At 49.8% G+C, this 13,043-nt stretch overlaps 1 protein-coding gene across 2 annotated transcripts in view; it reads right to left on the bottom strand.

Annotated features, from left to right (window-relative positions):
• Positions 1–979: 979 nt before the first annotated feature.
• Positions 980–13,043, bottom strand: part of LOC137541173 (zinc finger protein 271-like) — a 52,800-nt gene continuing 40,736 nt past the window's right edge. For both annotated transcript variants that reach the window (XM_068262345.1, XM_068262344.1), the window contains exons 14-15: positions 12,208–12,386; positions 980–3,012 (exon numbers count right to left, since the gene is read on the bottom strand). In XM_068262345.1, the coding sequence (XP_068118446.1) occupies positions 2,743–3,012; positions 12,208–12,386 (449 nt within the window). In that variant the 3' untranslated portion in view covers positions 980–2,742. The remainder of the gene's footprint in view (positions 3,013–12,207; positions 12,387–13,043) is intronic.

The following is a 13,043-nucleotide window of genomic DNA, read 5'->3' as shown; positions in this document are numbered from 1 at the left end:
GGCTCCTGATCACTACGATCGCCGGCCAATCGTAGTGATCACTGTAAGCAGCAGCGGTAGGAGGGGAAGAAAAGGACTGGGGCTCACCTTCCTGGCGTTCCCCTGACGATCGTCGCTCCCCTCTGCTCTGCCCGGCATCCCTGCTCGCTCTGCCTCTAATGTCAGATCCTGGACCCGGAACTTATCGGCAGTGCGAGTAGGGAAGCCGGGCAGAACGGAGGGGGTAGAGCTGCTCATCGCTGGAGCTGGGGAGCTGAGTAATGGCTGCTAGCTATACTGGGGACACCCATGCCTAGCTATCTATACTGGGGACACTTATGCTTGGCTATCTAAACACCCCCCTCCCCCCCTCCCAAATGCAAAAAATGCTCTGATCCTTAAGGGGGGGTGGAGGTGCCGGTCCTGAGGAGGATAAGAAAGCAAATTTATACTTCCATTGCTTTTGTAGGAAGGAGGCTTTTTGGTACTGTTTGGTCCCTTGCAAATTCCTAGTAGATCTGGGTCACCATGAGTTCACAGGATACTCCGATTTTACTGTTAGGCTACGTTCACATCATGAAACGCGGATGCCCGTGCGTTCAGAACGCAACGTGTACGAACGCACGCCATCTGCCTTTCTATGCGTTGCGTGGCTGATCCCATTCACTGAAGTGAATGGTTCAGCTGCGCGTTTTGTGAAAAAATGCATGCACCATGTGTTCCCGGACCGCACTGGTCCAGAACGCATGCAGTGTGAACATCAGACAGTGCTGTCTATGCACTGTCTGATGTCCTGCATGTCGGCTTCCTGCAACCGTTCCCGAAATCCGGACGGCAACACGTGCAGTTTGAACAGGGCCTTATAGCTCACTTCCTTTCCTTGTGTCACCATAAGCTCAGGATCCAACCTTTGTGTCACATGGATAGGAAGTGAGAAGATCATACCCCAGCAGGAATATTCTGAATGTGCATAAAACAAACAAACAAAAAAATCCATGAAAAACGTCAGAGATGTAATTTTTATTCAGCAGGGCAATAAACATAATGCAACAGTTGTTACTATTCCGTACTTATTTTCCAGCTGGTGCTGGACCGGCACACCCTTTTATGAACTTGTAGACTTGTCTTAAAGTAAAACTCAAGCGAGCCAGGAAAAAAAAAAACTTGTATAGTTATAAGATACCCACCCATGGAGAGAGAAGGCTTTGGACACCATAGAGCCTTCCTGGTCCTCTGTCTGTCCCCTCATTCCATCTCTGCCCCCATTGAAATTATTCAACCAGCAGGTCAATTATTATTTGGCCCTCCTCGGGCAGCCTTTGGAAGTACTTGCTTCCCCGTGGATCTGTGCTGGGACTGTGCAAGCCAAGACTTACAAGGAGTCCCAAAGGTGCATAATTTGAACGGGAGACAGCGTTGAAATGAGGGGATGGAGAGAGGACTTTGAAGGCTCTATCTATGGGATCCACAGTCTTCCCTCTACATAAGTGGGTATCTAACCTTAAAGGACAACTGTAGTGAGTATATGGAGGCTGCCATATTTTATTTCCTTTTAAAGTGAACCTAAACCGAGTAAAATTATTTCAAAATAAAAACACATGATGTACTGGAAAATGAATATTTCATACTTACCCCTCTATCACCTCCTCTCAGAAGCTCACCATTTCCTTACAACGATTCCTTCCAGTTCTGACAAGAATTTGTCAGAACCGAAATATAGCAGTTGCTGTCAGTTATAAAAGAAAGGACAACTGATGTGCAAGGTAATTTCCATATTTCCCTATGGTTCAAGTGGGCGATATTACACTTTAACAGCGTCCTTATCTGGAAGCTGTTATGGAGCAACGGCCATTTTCAAAATGGAGGATGGAGACTTCCATTGATCACAGTGGACAAACAGGACGCAGGAGAAGAGAAAGAGATTGATGAGTAGATAACACTGGAGGTAAGTATGACATGTGTATGTTTATTTTGATTTTTAATTTTCAGTTCAGGTTCGCGTTAAACAATACCAGTTACATGGCTATCCTGCCGATCCTCTGCCTCTAATACTTTTAGCCATAGACCCATAGAAGCATGCAGCAGATCAGGTGTTTCTGACATTATTGTCAGATCTGACAAGATTAGCTGCATGCTTGTTTATGGTGTGATTCAGACACTACTGCAGCCAAATAAATCAGTGGGACAGGCAGGCAACTGGTATTGTGTAAAAGGAAATAAATATGGCAGCGTCCATTTCCCTCTTTCTTCAGGTGTCCTTTAATTGAGTTTGCTTGCTTCAGATTTGCATTACATTCAGGCACTTGTTATTCACAATAACTTAACGCTTATCTAGAACTTTCCATTGGTGTAAATAACCCTCTCTGTTCCACACAGCCTGAGGTCTTGTCATGCAGGCCTATCGGTGGCGACCTGGGCATCTCTTATTTGGTGGTGGTTTGCATATATTTGAAAATGCTTCTTAATTTACACAACTGTAAATAACAAACCAACAATAACTCTACATATGTACAAATCACCTGGGTCAGCTGTCCTCGCAAAAGTGCAGATAAAGAAAAACAGGCGTAGTGGAGTCTGTATGCAAAAGGCCAAACGGTTCTGTTTTTCCATGTGGTTGGATGTGATTCAGCGTTCCATGTCCAGGCCAGACTCGTGCTTGTGTTTCTCCCTAACTCCATGGCAACTGGGCGCTGAGCACTACAGGACCTCCCCAGGCATAGCATAGAACCCTTAACATTCCCTGCTACGGACCAATCAGCTGACTCACAGCTTCCCTAAAATCACCTGGTGTATTGTACCTCCATCTATCTGCTCCACCTCCTGCAGCCCTGCCACCTGTATACTAATAACGCTGCCATCGTTGGTCTCCACTGGGAGGACGTGATACTCTGTTACAGTGTTTGCCTCCTCAGCCTCGCTGATCACAAAGTGGATTTCTGTGTCTTGCTCTGTAGGCAGCACCTGCCACGTGTACTCCTCTGCCTGGGCGGCCACCACTGGCTCCAGCTCCACAAAATTCACCTGATCGCCAACCTGGAAATGGGCAAAGCAGAAGGGTCAGCTTCAACAAGATTTATCCAGTGCTCGCAGAATAAAATGGCTGGACATAAATAAACAATCCCTGCTGTGCAGGAAATCCTAAAAGAAAAAAAATCCTAAAAATGTTACTAGGTTTCACTTTTGCAAGAAGCACTGGAATGGTTAAGCCTCTGTATGCCAGAGCTGCCTGGGCAGAGTTCTCTTGCAGTTTATTCACAGCTGCTGGTAAAGAGAAAATTGGACACTTTCAATACTTTGAAACACAGAACACATAGAAGTGAATTCTTCAGCAACTATATGTGGAAAAAAAAAAAAAAAAAGACTTTCCAATGTGTGCTGTGCAAGAGTTCGGGTCTGCATTAAAGTGGACCCAAATGAAAAATACAAGATATCAGAAATAAAATCTATTTTCTAAATTATAATAATAAATAGCAGCCTTTTTTCAGCTGCATGATGACAAATATAAAATATTTTACATTTATTGGAGGAACGCCTCCCATCCTTTCATGTTGCCGGGACAGAATCCGGCAAACTGCTTGAGTAGGAGGTGTCCGGCAAAGGAGGAATTGCGAATAGCTGCCTCCTGTATAACCCTAGTTATGAAAAGAGAAGGGTGAAAAGTAGGGCTGCACGGTTTTGCGGTTTAAAACCGAAACCGCGATTCACATGCAGACGATCTTGAGATCGTCAGTGGCCTCGGTTTTTTGTGCTACTAGCGTTGGCGCCCCGCTCTGCTACCTCCGCCGGCCGCCGCTAATCCCTGGCTTCTATGCTGTCCCACTCTGCACTGCATCTACCAGAGACAGCGTATCTGCTGACCTCACAGCCCCTGCGACGGGGAAGGGGCGCTGTGCACAACTTATGCCGGGAGAGTGTGGCCGCTCAAGCAGAGCTGTTTCTGCTGCATCCACGGCTTTCTCCCTCCCTGAAAAGGATGACCACGAACAGCTCTATGGAGAGAACAGGCAGCTCCAGTTGAGAGTGTGTGGGATGCTCACCCCCCTCCTTCCTCCAGGAAACTTCAAAGGCTACCCCGTGAAGTAACTCTTTTTTCAGCTGTGTGATTGCACGGAGGTGGGGGTGGGGAGATGAGTGTACAATGTGTGCCAGTGTGTGTGCGCCTGTGTGTGTGTGTGTCAGAGCGTGTGTCTGTGTGCGTGTCAGAGCGTGTGTCTGTGTGCGTGTCTGTGTGCGTGTCAGAGCGTGTGTCTGCGTGTCAGAGCGTGTGTCTGTCTGCGTGTCAGAGCGTGTGTCTGTCTGCGTGTCAGAGCGTGTGTCTGTCTGCGTGTCAGAGCGTGTCTGTCTGCGTGTCAGAGCGTGTGTCTGTCTGCGTGTCAGAGCGTGTGTCTGTCTGCGTGTCAGAGCGTGTGTCTGTCTGCGTGTCAGAGCGTGTGCCTGTCTGCGTGTCAGAGCGTGTGCCTGTCTGCGTGTCAGAGCGTGTGCCTGTCTGCGTGTCAGAGCGTGTGCCTGGCTGCGTGTCAGAGCGTGTGCCTGTCTGCGTGTCAGAGCGTGTGCCTGTCTGCGTGTCAGAGCGTGTGCCTGTCTGCGTGTCAGAGCGTGTGCCTGTCTGCGTGTCAGAGCGTGTGTCTGTCTGCGTGTCAGAGCGTGTGTCTGTCTGCGTGTCAGAGCGTGTGTCTGTCTGCGTGTCAGAGCGTGTGTCTGTCTGCGTGTCAGAGCGTGTGTCTGTCTGCGTGCCAGAGCGTGTGTCTGTCTGCGTGCCAGAGCGTGTGTCTGTCTGCGTGTCAGAGCGTGTGTCTGTGTGTCAGAGCGTGTGTGTCTGTCTGTGTGTGTGTCAGAGCGTGTGTGCGTCAGAGTGTGTGTGTCAAAGCGTGTGTGTGTGTCAGAGCGTGTGTCTGTGTGTGTGTCAGAGCGTGTGTCTGTCTGCGTGTCAGAGCGTGTGTGTCTGTCTGCGTGTCAGAGCGTGTCTGTGTGTGTGTCAGAGCGCGTGTGTGTGTCAGAGCGCGTGTGTGTCAGAGCGTGTGTGTGTGTCAGAGCGTGTGTGTGTGTGTGTCAGAGCGTGTGTGTGTGTGTCAGAGCGTGTGCGTCAGAGCGTGTGTCTGTGTGTGTGTCAGAGCGTGTGTCTGTGTGTGTGTCAGAGCGTGTGTCTGTGTGTGTGTCAGAGCGTGTGTCTGTGTGTGTCAGAGCGTGTGTCTGTGTCAGAGCGTGTGTCTGTGTGTGTGTCAGAGCGTGTGTCTGTGTGTGTGTCAGAGCGTGTGTCTGTCTGCGTGTCAGAGCGTGTGTGTCTGTCTGCGTGTCAGAGCGTGTGTCTGTCTGCGTGTCAGAGCGTGTGTCTGTCTGCGTGTCAGAGCGTGTGTCTGTCTGCGTGTCAGAGCGTGTGTCTGTCTGCGTGTCAGAGCGTGTGCCTGTCTGCGTGTCAGAGCGTGTGCCTGTCTGCGTGTCAGAGCGTGTGCCTGTCTGCGTGTCAGAGCGTGTGCCTGTCTGCGTGTCAGAGCGTGTGCCTGTCTGCGTGTCAGAGCGTGTGCCTGTCTGCGTGTCAGAGCGTGTGCCTGTCTGCGTGTCAGAGCGTGTGCCTGTCTGCGTGTCAGAGCGTGTGTCTGTCTGCGTGTCAGAGCGTGTGTCTGTCTGCGTGTCAGAGCGTGTGCCTGTCTGCGTGTCAGAGCGTGTGCCTGTCTGCGTGTCAGAGCGTGTGCCTGTCTGCGTGTCAGAGCGTGTGCCTGTCTGCGTGTCAGAGCGTGTGTCTGTCTGCGTGCCAGAGCGTGTGTCTGTCTGCGTGCCAGAGCGTGTGTCTGTCTGCGTGTCAGAGCGTGTGTCTGCGTGTCAGAGCGTGTGTGTCTGTCTGTGTGTGTGTCAGAGCGTGTGTGCGTCAGAGTGTGTGTGTCAAAGCGTGTGTGTGTGTCAGAGCGTGTGTCTGTGTGTGTGTCAGAGCGTGTGTCTGTCTGCGTGTCAGAGCGTGTGTGTCTGTCTGCGTGTCAGAGCGTGTCTGTGTGTGTGTCAGAGCGTGTGTGTGTGTCAGAGCGTGTGTGTGTGTCAGAGCGTGTGTGTGTGTCAGAGCGTGTGCGTCAGAGCGTGTGTCTGTGTGTGTGTCAGAGCGTGTGTCTGTGTGTGTCAGAGCGTGTGTCTGTGTGTGTGTCAGAGCGTGGCTGTGTGTGTGTCAGAGCGTGTGTCTGTGTGTGTGTGTGTGTGTGTCAGAGCGTGTCTGTGTGTGTGTGTCAGAGCGTGTGTCAGAGCGTGTGTCTGTCTGCGTGTCAGAGCGTGTGTCTGTCTGCGTGTCAGAGCGTGTGTCTGTCTGCGTGTCAGAGCGTGTGTCTGTCTGCGTGTCAGAGCGTGTGTCTGTCTGCGTGTCAGAGCGTGTGTCTGTCTGCGTGTCAGAGCGTGTGTCTGTCTGCGTGTCAGAGCGTGTGTCTGTCTGCGTGTCAGAGCGTGTGTCTGTCTGCGTGTCAGAGCGTGTGTCTGTCTGCGTGTCAGAGCGTGTGTCTGTCTGCGTGCCAGAGCGTGTGTCTGTCTGCGTGCCAGAGCGTGTCTGTCTGCGTGCCAGAGCGTGTGTCTGTCTGCGTGCCAGAGCGTGTGTCTGTCTGCGTGTCAGAGCGTGTGTGTCTGTCTGTGTGTGTGTCAGAGCGTGTGTGCGTCAGAGCGTGTGTGTCAAAGCGTGTGTGTGTGTGTCAGAGCGTGTGTCTGTCTGCGTGTCAGAGCGTGTGTGTCTGTCTGCGTGTCAGAGCGTGTGTGTCTGTCTGTGTGTCAGAGCGCATGTGTGTCAGAGCGCGTGTGCGTCAACGCGTGTGCGTCAGAGCGTGTGTCTGTGTGTGTGTGTGTGTCAGAGCGTGTCTGTGTGTGTGTGTCAGAGCGTGTGTCAGAGCGTGTGTCTGTCTGCGTGTCAGAGCGTGTGTCTGTCTGCGTGTCAGAGCGTGTGTCTGTCTGCGTGTCAGAGCGTGTGTCTGTCTGCGTGTCAGAGCGTGTGTCTGTCTGCGTGTCAGAGCGTGTGTCTGTCTGCGTGTCAGAGCGTGTGTCTGTCTGCGTGTCAGAGCGTGTGTCTGTCTGCGTGCCAGAGCGTGTGTCTGTCTGCGTGCCAGAGCGTGTCTGTCTGCGTGCCAGAGCGTGTGTCTGTCTGCGTGCCAGAGCGTGTGTCTGTCTGCGTGTCAGAGCGTGTGTGTCTGTCTGTGTGTGTGTCAGAGCGTGTGTGCGTCAGAGCGTATGTGTCAAAGCGTGTGTGTGTGTGTCAGAGCGTGTGTCTGTCTGCGTGTCAGAGCGTGTGTGTCTGTCTGCGTGTCAGAGCGTGTGTGTCTGTCTGTGTGTCAGAGCGCATGTGTGTCAGAGCGCGTGTGCGTCAACGCGTGTGCGTCAGAGCGTGTGTCTGTGTGTGTGTGTGTGTCAGAGCGTGTCTGTGTGTGTGTGTCAGAGCGTGTGTCAGAGCGTGTGTCTGTCTGCGTGTCAGAGCGTGTGTCTGTCTGCGTGTCAGAGCGTGTGTCTGTCTGCGTGTCAGAGCGTGTGTCTGTCTGCATGTCAGAGCGTGTGTCTGTCTGCGTGTCAGAGCGTGTGTCTGTCTGCGTGTCAGAGCGTGTGTCTGTCTGCGTGTCAGAGCGTGTGTCTGTCTGCGTGTCAGAGCGTGTGTCTGCGTGTCAGAGCGTGTGTCTGTCTGCGTGTCAGAGCGTGTGTCTGTCTGCGTGTCAGAGCGTGTGTCTGTCTGCGTGTCAGAGCGTGTGTCTGTCTGCGTGTCAGAGCGTGTGTCTGTCTGCGTGTCAGAGCGTGTGTCTGTCTGCGTGTCAGAGCGTGTGTCTGTCTGCGTGTCAGAGCGTGTGTCTGTCTGCGTGTCAGAGCGTGTGTCTGTCTGCGTGTCAGAGCGTGTGTCTGTCTGCGTGTCAGAGCGTGTGTCTGTCTGCGTGTCAGAGCGTGTGTCTGTCTGCGTGTCAGAGCGTGTGTCTGTGTGCGTGTCAGAGCGTGTGTCTGTGTGTGTGTGTCAGAGCGTGTGTCTGTGTGTGTCAGAGCGTGTGTCTGTGTGTGTCAGAGCGTGTGTCTGTGTGTGTCAGAGCGTGTGTCTGTGTGTGTGTGTGTGTGTGTGTGTGTGTGTGTGTGTGTGTGTGTGTGTGTGTGTGTGTGTCAGAGCGTCTGTCTGTGTGTGTGTGTCAGAGCGTCTGTCTGTGTGTGTGTGTCAGAGCGTCTGTCTGTGTGTGTGTGTCAGAGCGTGTGTTAGGGCTGCGTGGTTTTGCGGTTTACAACCGAAACCGCTGCCCGGCTCAAGCACTCCGCAATATGCCGCACATTGTTAACTGCCCCCAGCCCAGCGTCCTCACAGAAGGTCCCACCTGCATATATGTGCAATTTAGTGCTAAAGCTTGCTTTGAAAAAAAAAATCGTGAAAAAAAATCGAAATCGCAATTTGAGTAAAAAAAAAAAAAAAACGCAATTTCAATTTTTCCCTAAAATCGTGCAGCCCTAGTGAAAAGAATTCACTGAAATGCTCATAGGCATGAAGGAGTGTTTATTTAACTTTGTATGTGTCAGAGTGATGCAACTAAATATTTTGAATTAAAAAAATGGTTGGTTTGGGTCTGCTTTAAGCTCCGTCTGCAAATCGGTGGAGCCAATGACTCATTTTTATATTAGAGATAAGTATATTGGCGTTCAGCTACTGGGGTTTGCACTAAGGCATATCTGAACACTCTCTGCCTATAATGTTCTGCAGCACTACAATGACAAGGCACTGCTGGGTGGGAACACTGTCCCTTTTTTTTATTCCAGTTTCTACAATCTTGAATCAGTTGCAGGATTAACACAGCCCTCTTAAAGTGAACCTCCGGTCCCCCGCAGCGGCTGAGTTGATAACCACTCTATCTGCGCAGCCCTGGTCACGCGCATCCTCGATCATGCTCCCTAGATCATGCGATCTAAGATGTGTATAGTCACCATCAACTGGCCAGTCCCTTGAAAACAAAACTCAGCTGCTGCGGGGGACCGGAGGATCATTCCGTGATGGCGTGGGCACAGGGCAGCTGCATGGGACTGATAGAAGCCCCAGGTAAGTGAAACACTAAGTTCAATGTAACTTCACTTTAAGGCTTGTACACACGCTTGACTAAAGTTGGCTGAGGCGGCCGATAACGACTGCCTCAGCCGATAATAAAGCCTGCGTAAGGCAACCCCCAACCCATGAGTGATTCACCCAGCGGATCAACTCACAAAACGGACAGCCAATTTCTCTTAAGACACTACTCCCCCGCCCGCTGTGCGACGTCACACATGCGCTGCTCCATCTTCCCTGCTCCCCACCCCCCCGCATAGCAGCAATAGACATCATCAGACACACAGCTGACGCGCATCTGTACAGGCTGGCCCAGCGATGTCACCCAAAGGGATTGGATCCCGAGCCCCAACGGGTGACACAAGTCAGATGTGTGCAAGCGCCTTTAAATGCACAGCATGGCAATTATTCATGGGTTCTGATATACTACAGCTGAACAACAGTGGAGACCCCTGGAGAACTTAGGCAATTCTTATACATCGTATCAGGAGGCATAAAGTTGAAAACCCTTGCCTTGGTCATATGAGAATTTAGCAGGAGTTTCTGAAAGTTCAGTGAATTAATAGTGGTTTGTCCGCAGTCACGCTAAGTAACCAATGTAAAGACAATAATGAATGAATCAAGATGGTCCTGGATTTATTAAAAATAGCGTTTTGACGCAAGAACCACATGACTGTAAAGGCAGCCATACATCTAGCCATTCCGATTCAATCGACAAAGCGATCAACTTTATTGGGCGATCGTCTTCAGTATGGTTCATCGAAGGTTGATCAACTAGTGGCCCACACACTACAAGTGATATCCTATGTGATTCATCTTCACTTATCTATCTGATCGATGTTGTGTCTCCATGCTTTAAATGTAAAAATGGATTTAGAGTCAATCGAATGACATGTGAACAGTAGCCGATTCCTGTGCGATTGTCTGATATCTTGCATTCTGCTAAAGCAACTAAACTGGTCAATTCAGCATGATATCGGACACTTCATCGATTGGGCAGCATGCTGAATTGACCGGTCATTTTATTGAATTGAAAGAGAATAGACTATGCTCCAGTACGGAGCATAGTCTATTCTCTTTCAATTCAATAAAATGATCTAATGAAATGGTTGCTCATACAGCCAAATCGCTAGATGTATGGCCACCTTAAAGTGAATGTTTACCGTTTAAAAAAAAAAAAAAAGTCAGATACTCACCTAAGGAGAGGGAAGGCTCGGTCCTTATGAGCCTTCCCTCTCCTCTCCCGATGCCCGGTCCCGCGCAGGATCCCCCGTGGCAGTATTCGACCAGTTCGGTCAAATACTGCCACTTCCGCAGCCGAAGGGATGCTTCGGAAGCCTTCGGGAGCACTCGGGCTCCCGAGGACGGGGCCGCTCCATAGTACGCATGCGCGAGCACCCTCTATGACGCACTCGCGCGTGCGTAGTATGGAGCAGCCCGTCTTCGGAAGTCCGAGTGCTCCCGAAGACCTCCGAAGTCCCTGAGGCTGCAGACGCGAACGGGGGAGCCAGCGCAGCACCGAGGGCACCGGGAGAGGAGAGGGAAGGCTCATTAGGACCGAACCTTCCCTCTCCTTAGGTGAGTATCTGACTTTTTTATTTTTCTAGCGGTACCCATTGGCTTTAAGAGTACAAAAGCTAAACCACTTACCTTTCAGCAATTTGTCATTAGTCTGATATAGTGCAGGCAAGGGATGAAATCTTTTATTACATAAAGTGTACCAGAGTCGACAAAATAAAAGGATTTATACGTACCTGGGGCTTCCTCCATCCCCTTTAGGCCAATGGGTCCCCTAGTCATTTAGATCCTCCTCTGGCCAGTCCATTGAATCCTCCAGTCGGCCTCAGGCGTGATCTACAACGCATTTGCGGCCCTGCTGTGCGCATCCCTGTCACGTTTCTGTGGCCGGGAGAGTTCTGCGCCTGCGGATCTAGAGGCTTTCCTTTACATAGGTAAGAATCTAACTTTTCCCTTTAACTAAGTCACAGGTTTGCTTTAATAGGACTATTTTAACCACTTCACCCCAAAGCGGGTTTTACCCTACCGGACAAGAGAGATTTTCACCTTTCAGTGGTCATCCCTTTCATGTGCCAATAGCTTAATCACTACTAATCACAATGAAATGATCTATAGCTTGTTTTTTTCACCACCAATTAGGCTTTTTGGGGTTGATATTTGTTTTCAGTAATTACTTTATTTTCTATGCATTTTAAAAGGAAAAACAAGGGAAAAAAAATGAAAAAATACACTATTTCTCCAATTTCATCCCCTATAGTTTTAGGCTACTTACACACCAAGACGTTGCGTTTTAGGGGACGTTATGGTCGCATAACGCCCCCCTAATGCAACGCCTGGTGCTCTTAGATGTGGACGTCAGAGTGAACCGCGTTGTGCAGCTCACTCTGGCGTCCGTGATGCCGCGATGCGTACTCTTGGACGAATGCAGCCTCACGTGGCCCCGCCAGCCAATCGACGCACAGAGCGGCGCTCCAGGAAGTAAACACTGCACGTCACACCGCGCAGTGAATATTAATTAGCCATGTGGCTGGCCAAGGAGGAGGAGGGAAGACCTCCTCCTCCAACACTACTGAGCATGTGCGCACAGTCTAACGCGGCTTAGCCGTGCATAACGCCGTAGCATGCAGCACATTCAACGTACATGCTGCGTTACGATGTAACGCAACGTGGGCACTGTGAAAAGCCCATTGATTTTTCATTACTGTGCGGTGGGCTGCGTTACAGGCTGCTTGTAACGTCTCACTGTGAAAGCAGCCTTAATATAAACACTGCTACTGTACATAAAACCCACACATTTTATCTGCCTGTTTGTTTTGGTTATCACAAGATTTTAATTATGTCCCTAACACAAAGTATGGTGACAATATATTATTTGGGAAAAAAACGGTGTATTTTTTCTGGGGTTTTATTTTTTTTTTGCTAATCTCACGTGCACACCACGGGAACGCACGTGCACGAGTGTCACTCTGCAAGTGCACAGCGGCGGCAGCACTGTTTGACTTATAAAAACGTCCTGCAGCCATTAAGAGGCAATTCTGGTTGTCATTTAGTGGCTAAAAATGCAGTCCAGACTCACTGGACCATGTGTGTTTTCCTTCCTTAGTAAATAAACCTCACAGTGACTGGTCGCCATGGGCAACAAGAACATTCACAGTTTACCATGCATCAGGCTCACAACCCTCATGGCGTTTCCTCACCTGACTCTTTTCAGCAGCTTTTCTCCTTTTCGCTGCGGGGGCGCCAGACTTCATTGTCTTATCATTCCTGTGAGTCTTCTGATGCTCGCGGAGGACAAAACGTTCACGGAACGTGGCTGAACAGAAGCGGCACTTCAGGTCAGTCTCCACCTGGGAATGTTGCTTCCGCATGTGAATATCTGCAACATAACAGGGAAGAAAACACAAGGGGGTATTCATAGGAGCGTTCCATGCAGAGTCAGCATGTGGACTGGGCCATATGTACATTTTTAATTTTTACATCTTAAAGTAGAATTTTTGAAGTAGATTGAATGTTTTGTTGTTTCTGCACAATGGCAGCCTATTAGGTGTCCCTAAATAAAAATACATGAACTAATGACCTTTTCCTATCTCTTCCCTGCCCTCAGAATTTGTATTCTGCCTTTATGGCTGTAATTTGCTTATCGGTGATGTTTACTACCGTATATACCCAACAAGGTACCAACAAGACAGAAGCAATTCCTTCCATGCATACAAATTAACTCATTCAGGCAGCAAAATAAAACAAGTAAAACAGTCTGGTTAGTAATGTTTTTCACTGTACATACACATGTTTATCTCATCATGTCACGTGTTGCCCCTGGTACACTTAAAAGCTAATGTTAAGCCCGAAAAAATAAAAACAGAAACTCACCTATGTAGAGGGAAGACTCTGGGCCCTATAGAGCCTTCCCCTACACTTTGGAACTTCCTGCCACACCCAATCAGGACAGCTCCATCCCTGGAAGCATTTAAGTCTAAACTGAAAACCCACCTCTTCAGTCTGGCATTCATGAACACCTGACTATCTCCTCTGT

The sequence above is a fragment of the Hyperolius riggenbachi genome, chromosome 12, assembly GCF_040937935.1.
Source record: "Hyperolius riggenbachi isolate aHypRig1 chromosome 12, aHypRig1.pri, whole genome shotgun sequence".
NCBI classification, from domain to species: Eukaryota; Metazoa; Chordata; class Amphibia; order Anura; family Hyperoliidae; genus Hyperolius; species Hyperolius riggenbachi.
Note: the sequence above shows the minus strand (reverse complement) of the source record. Positions and strands in the feature narration are given on the sequence as shown.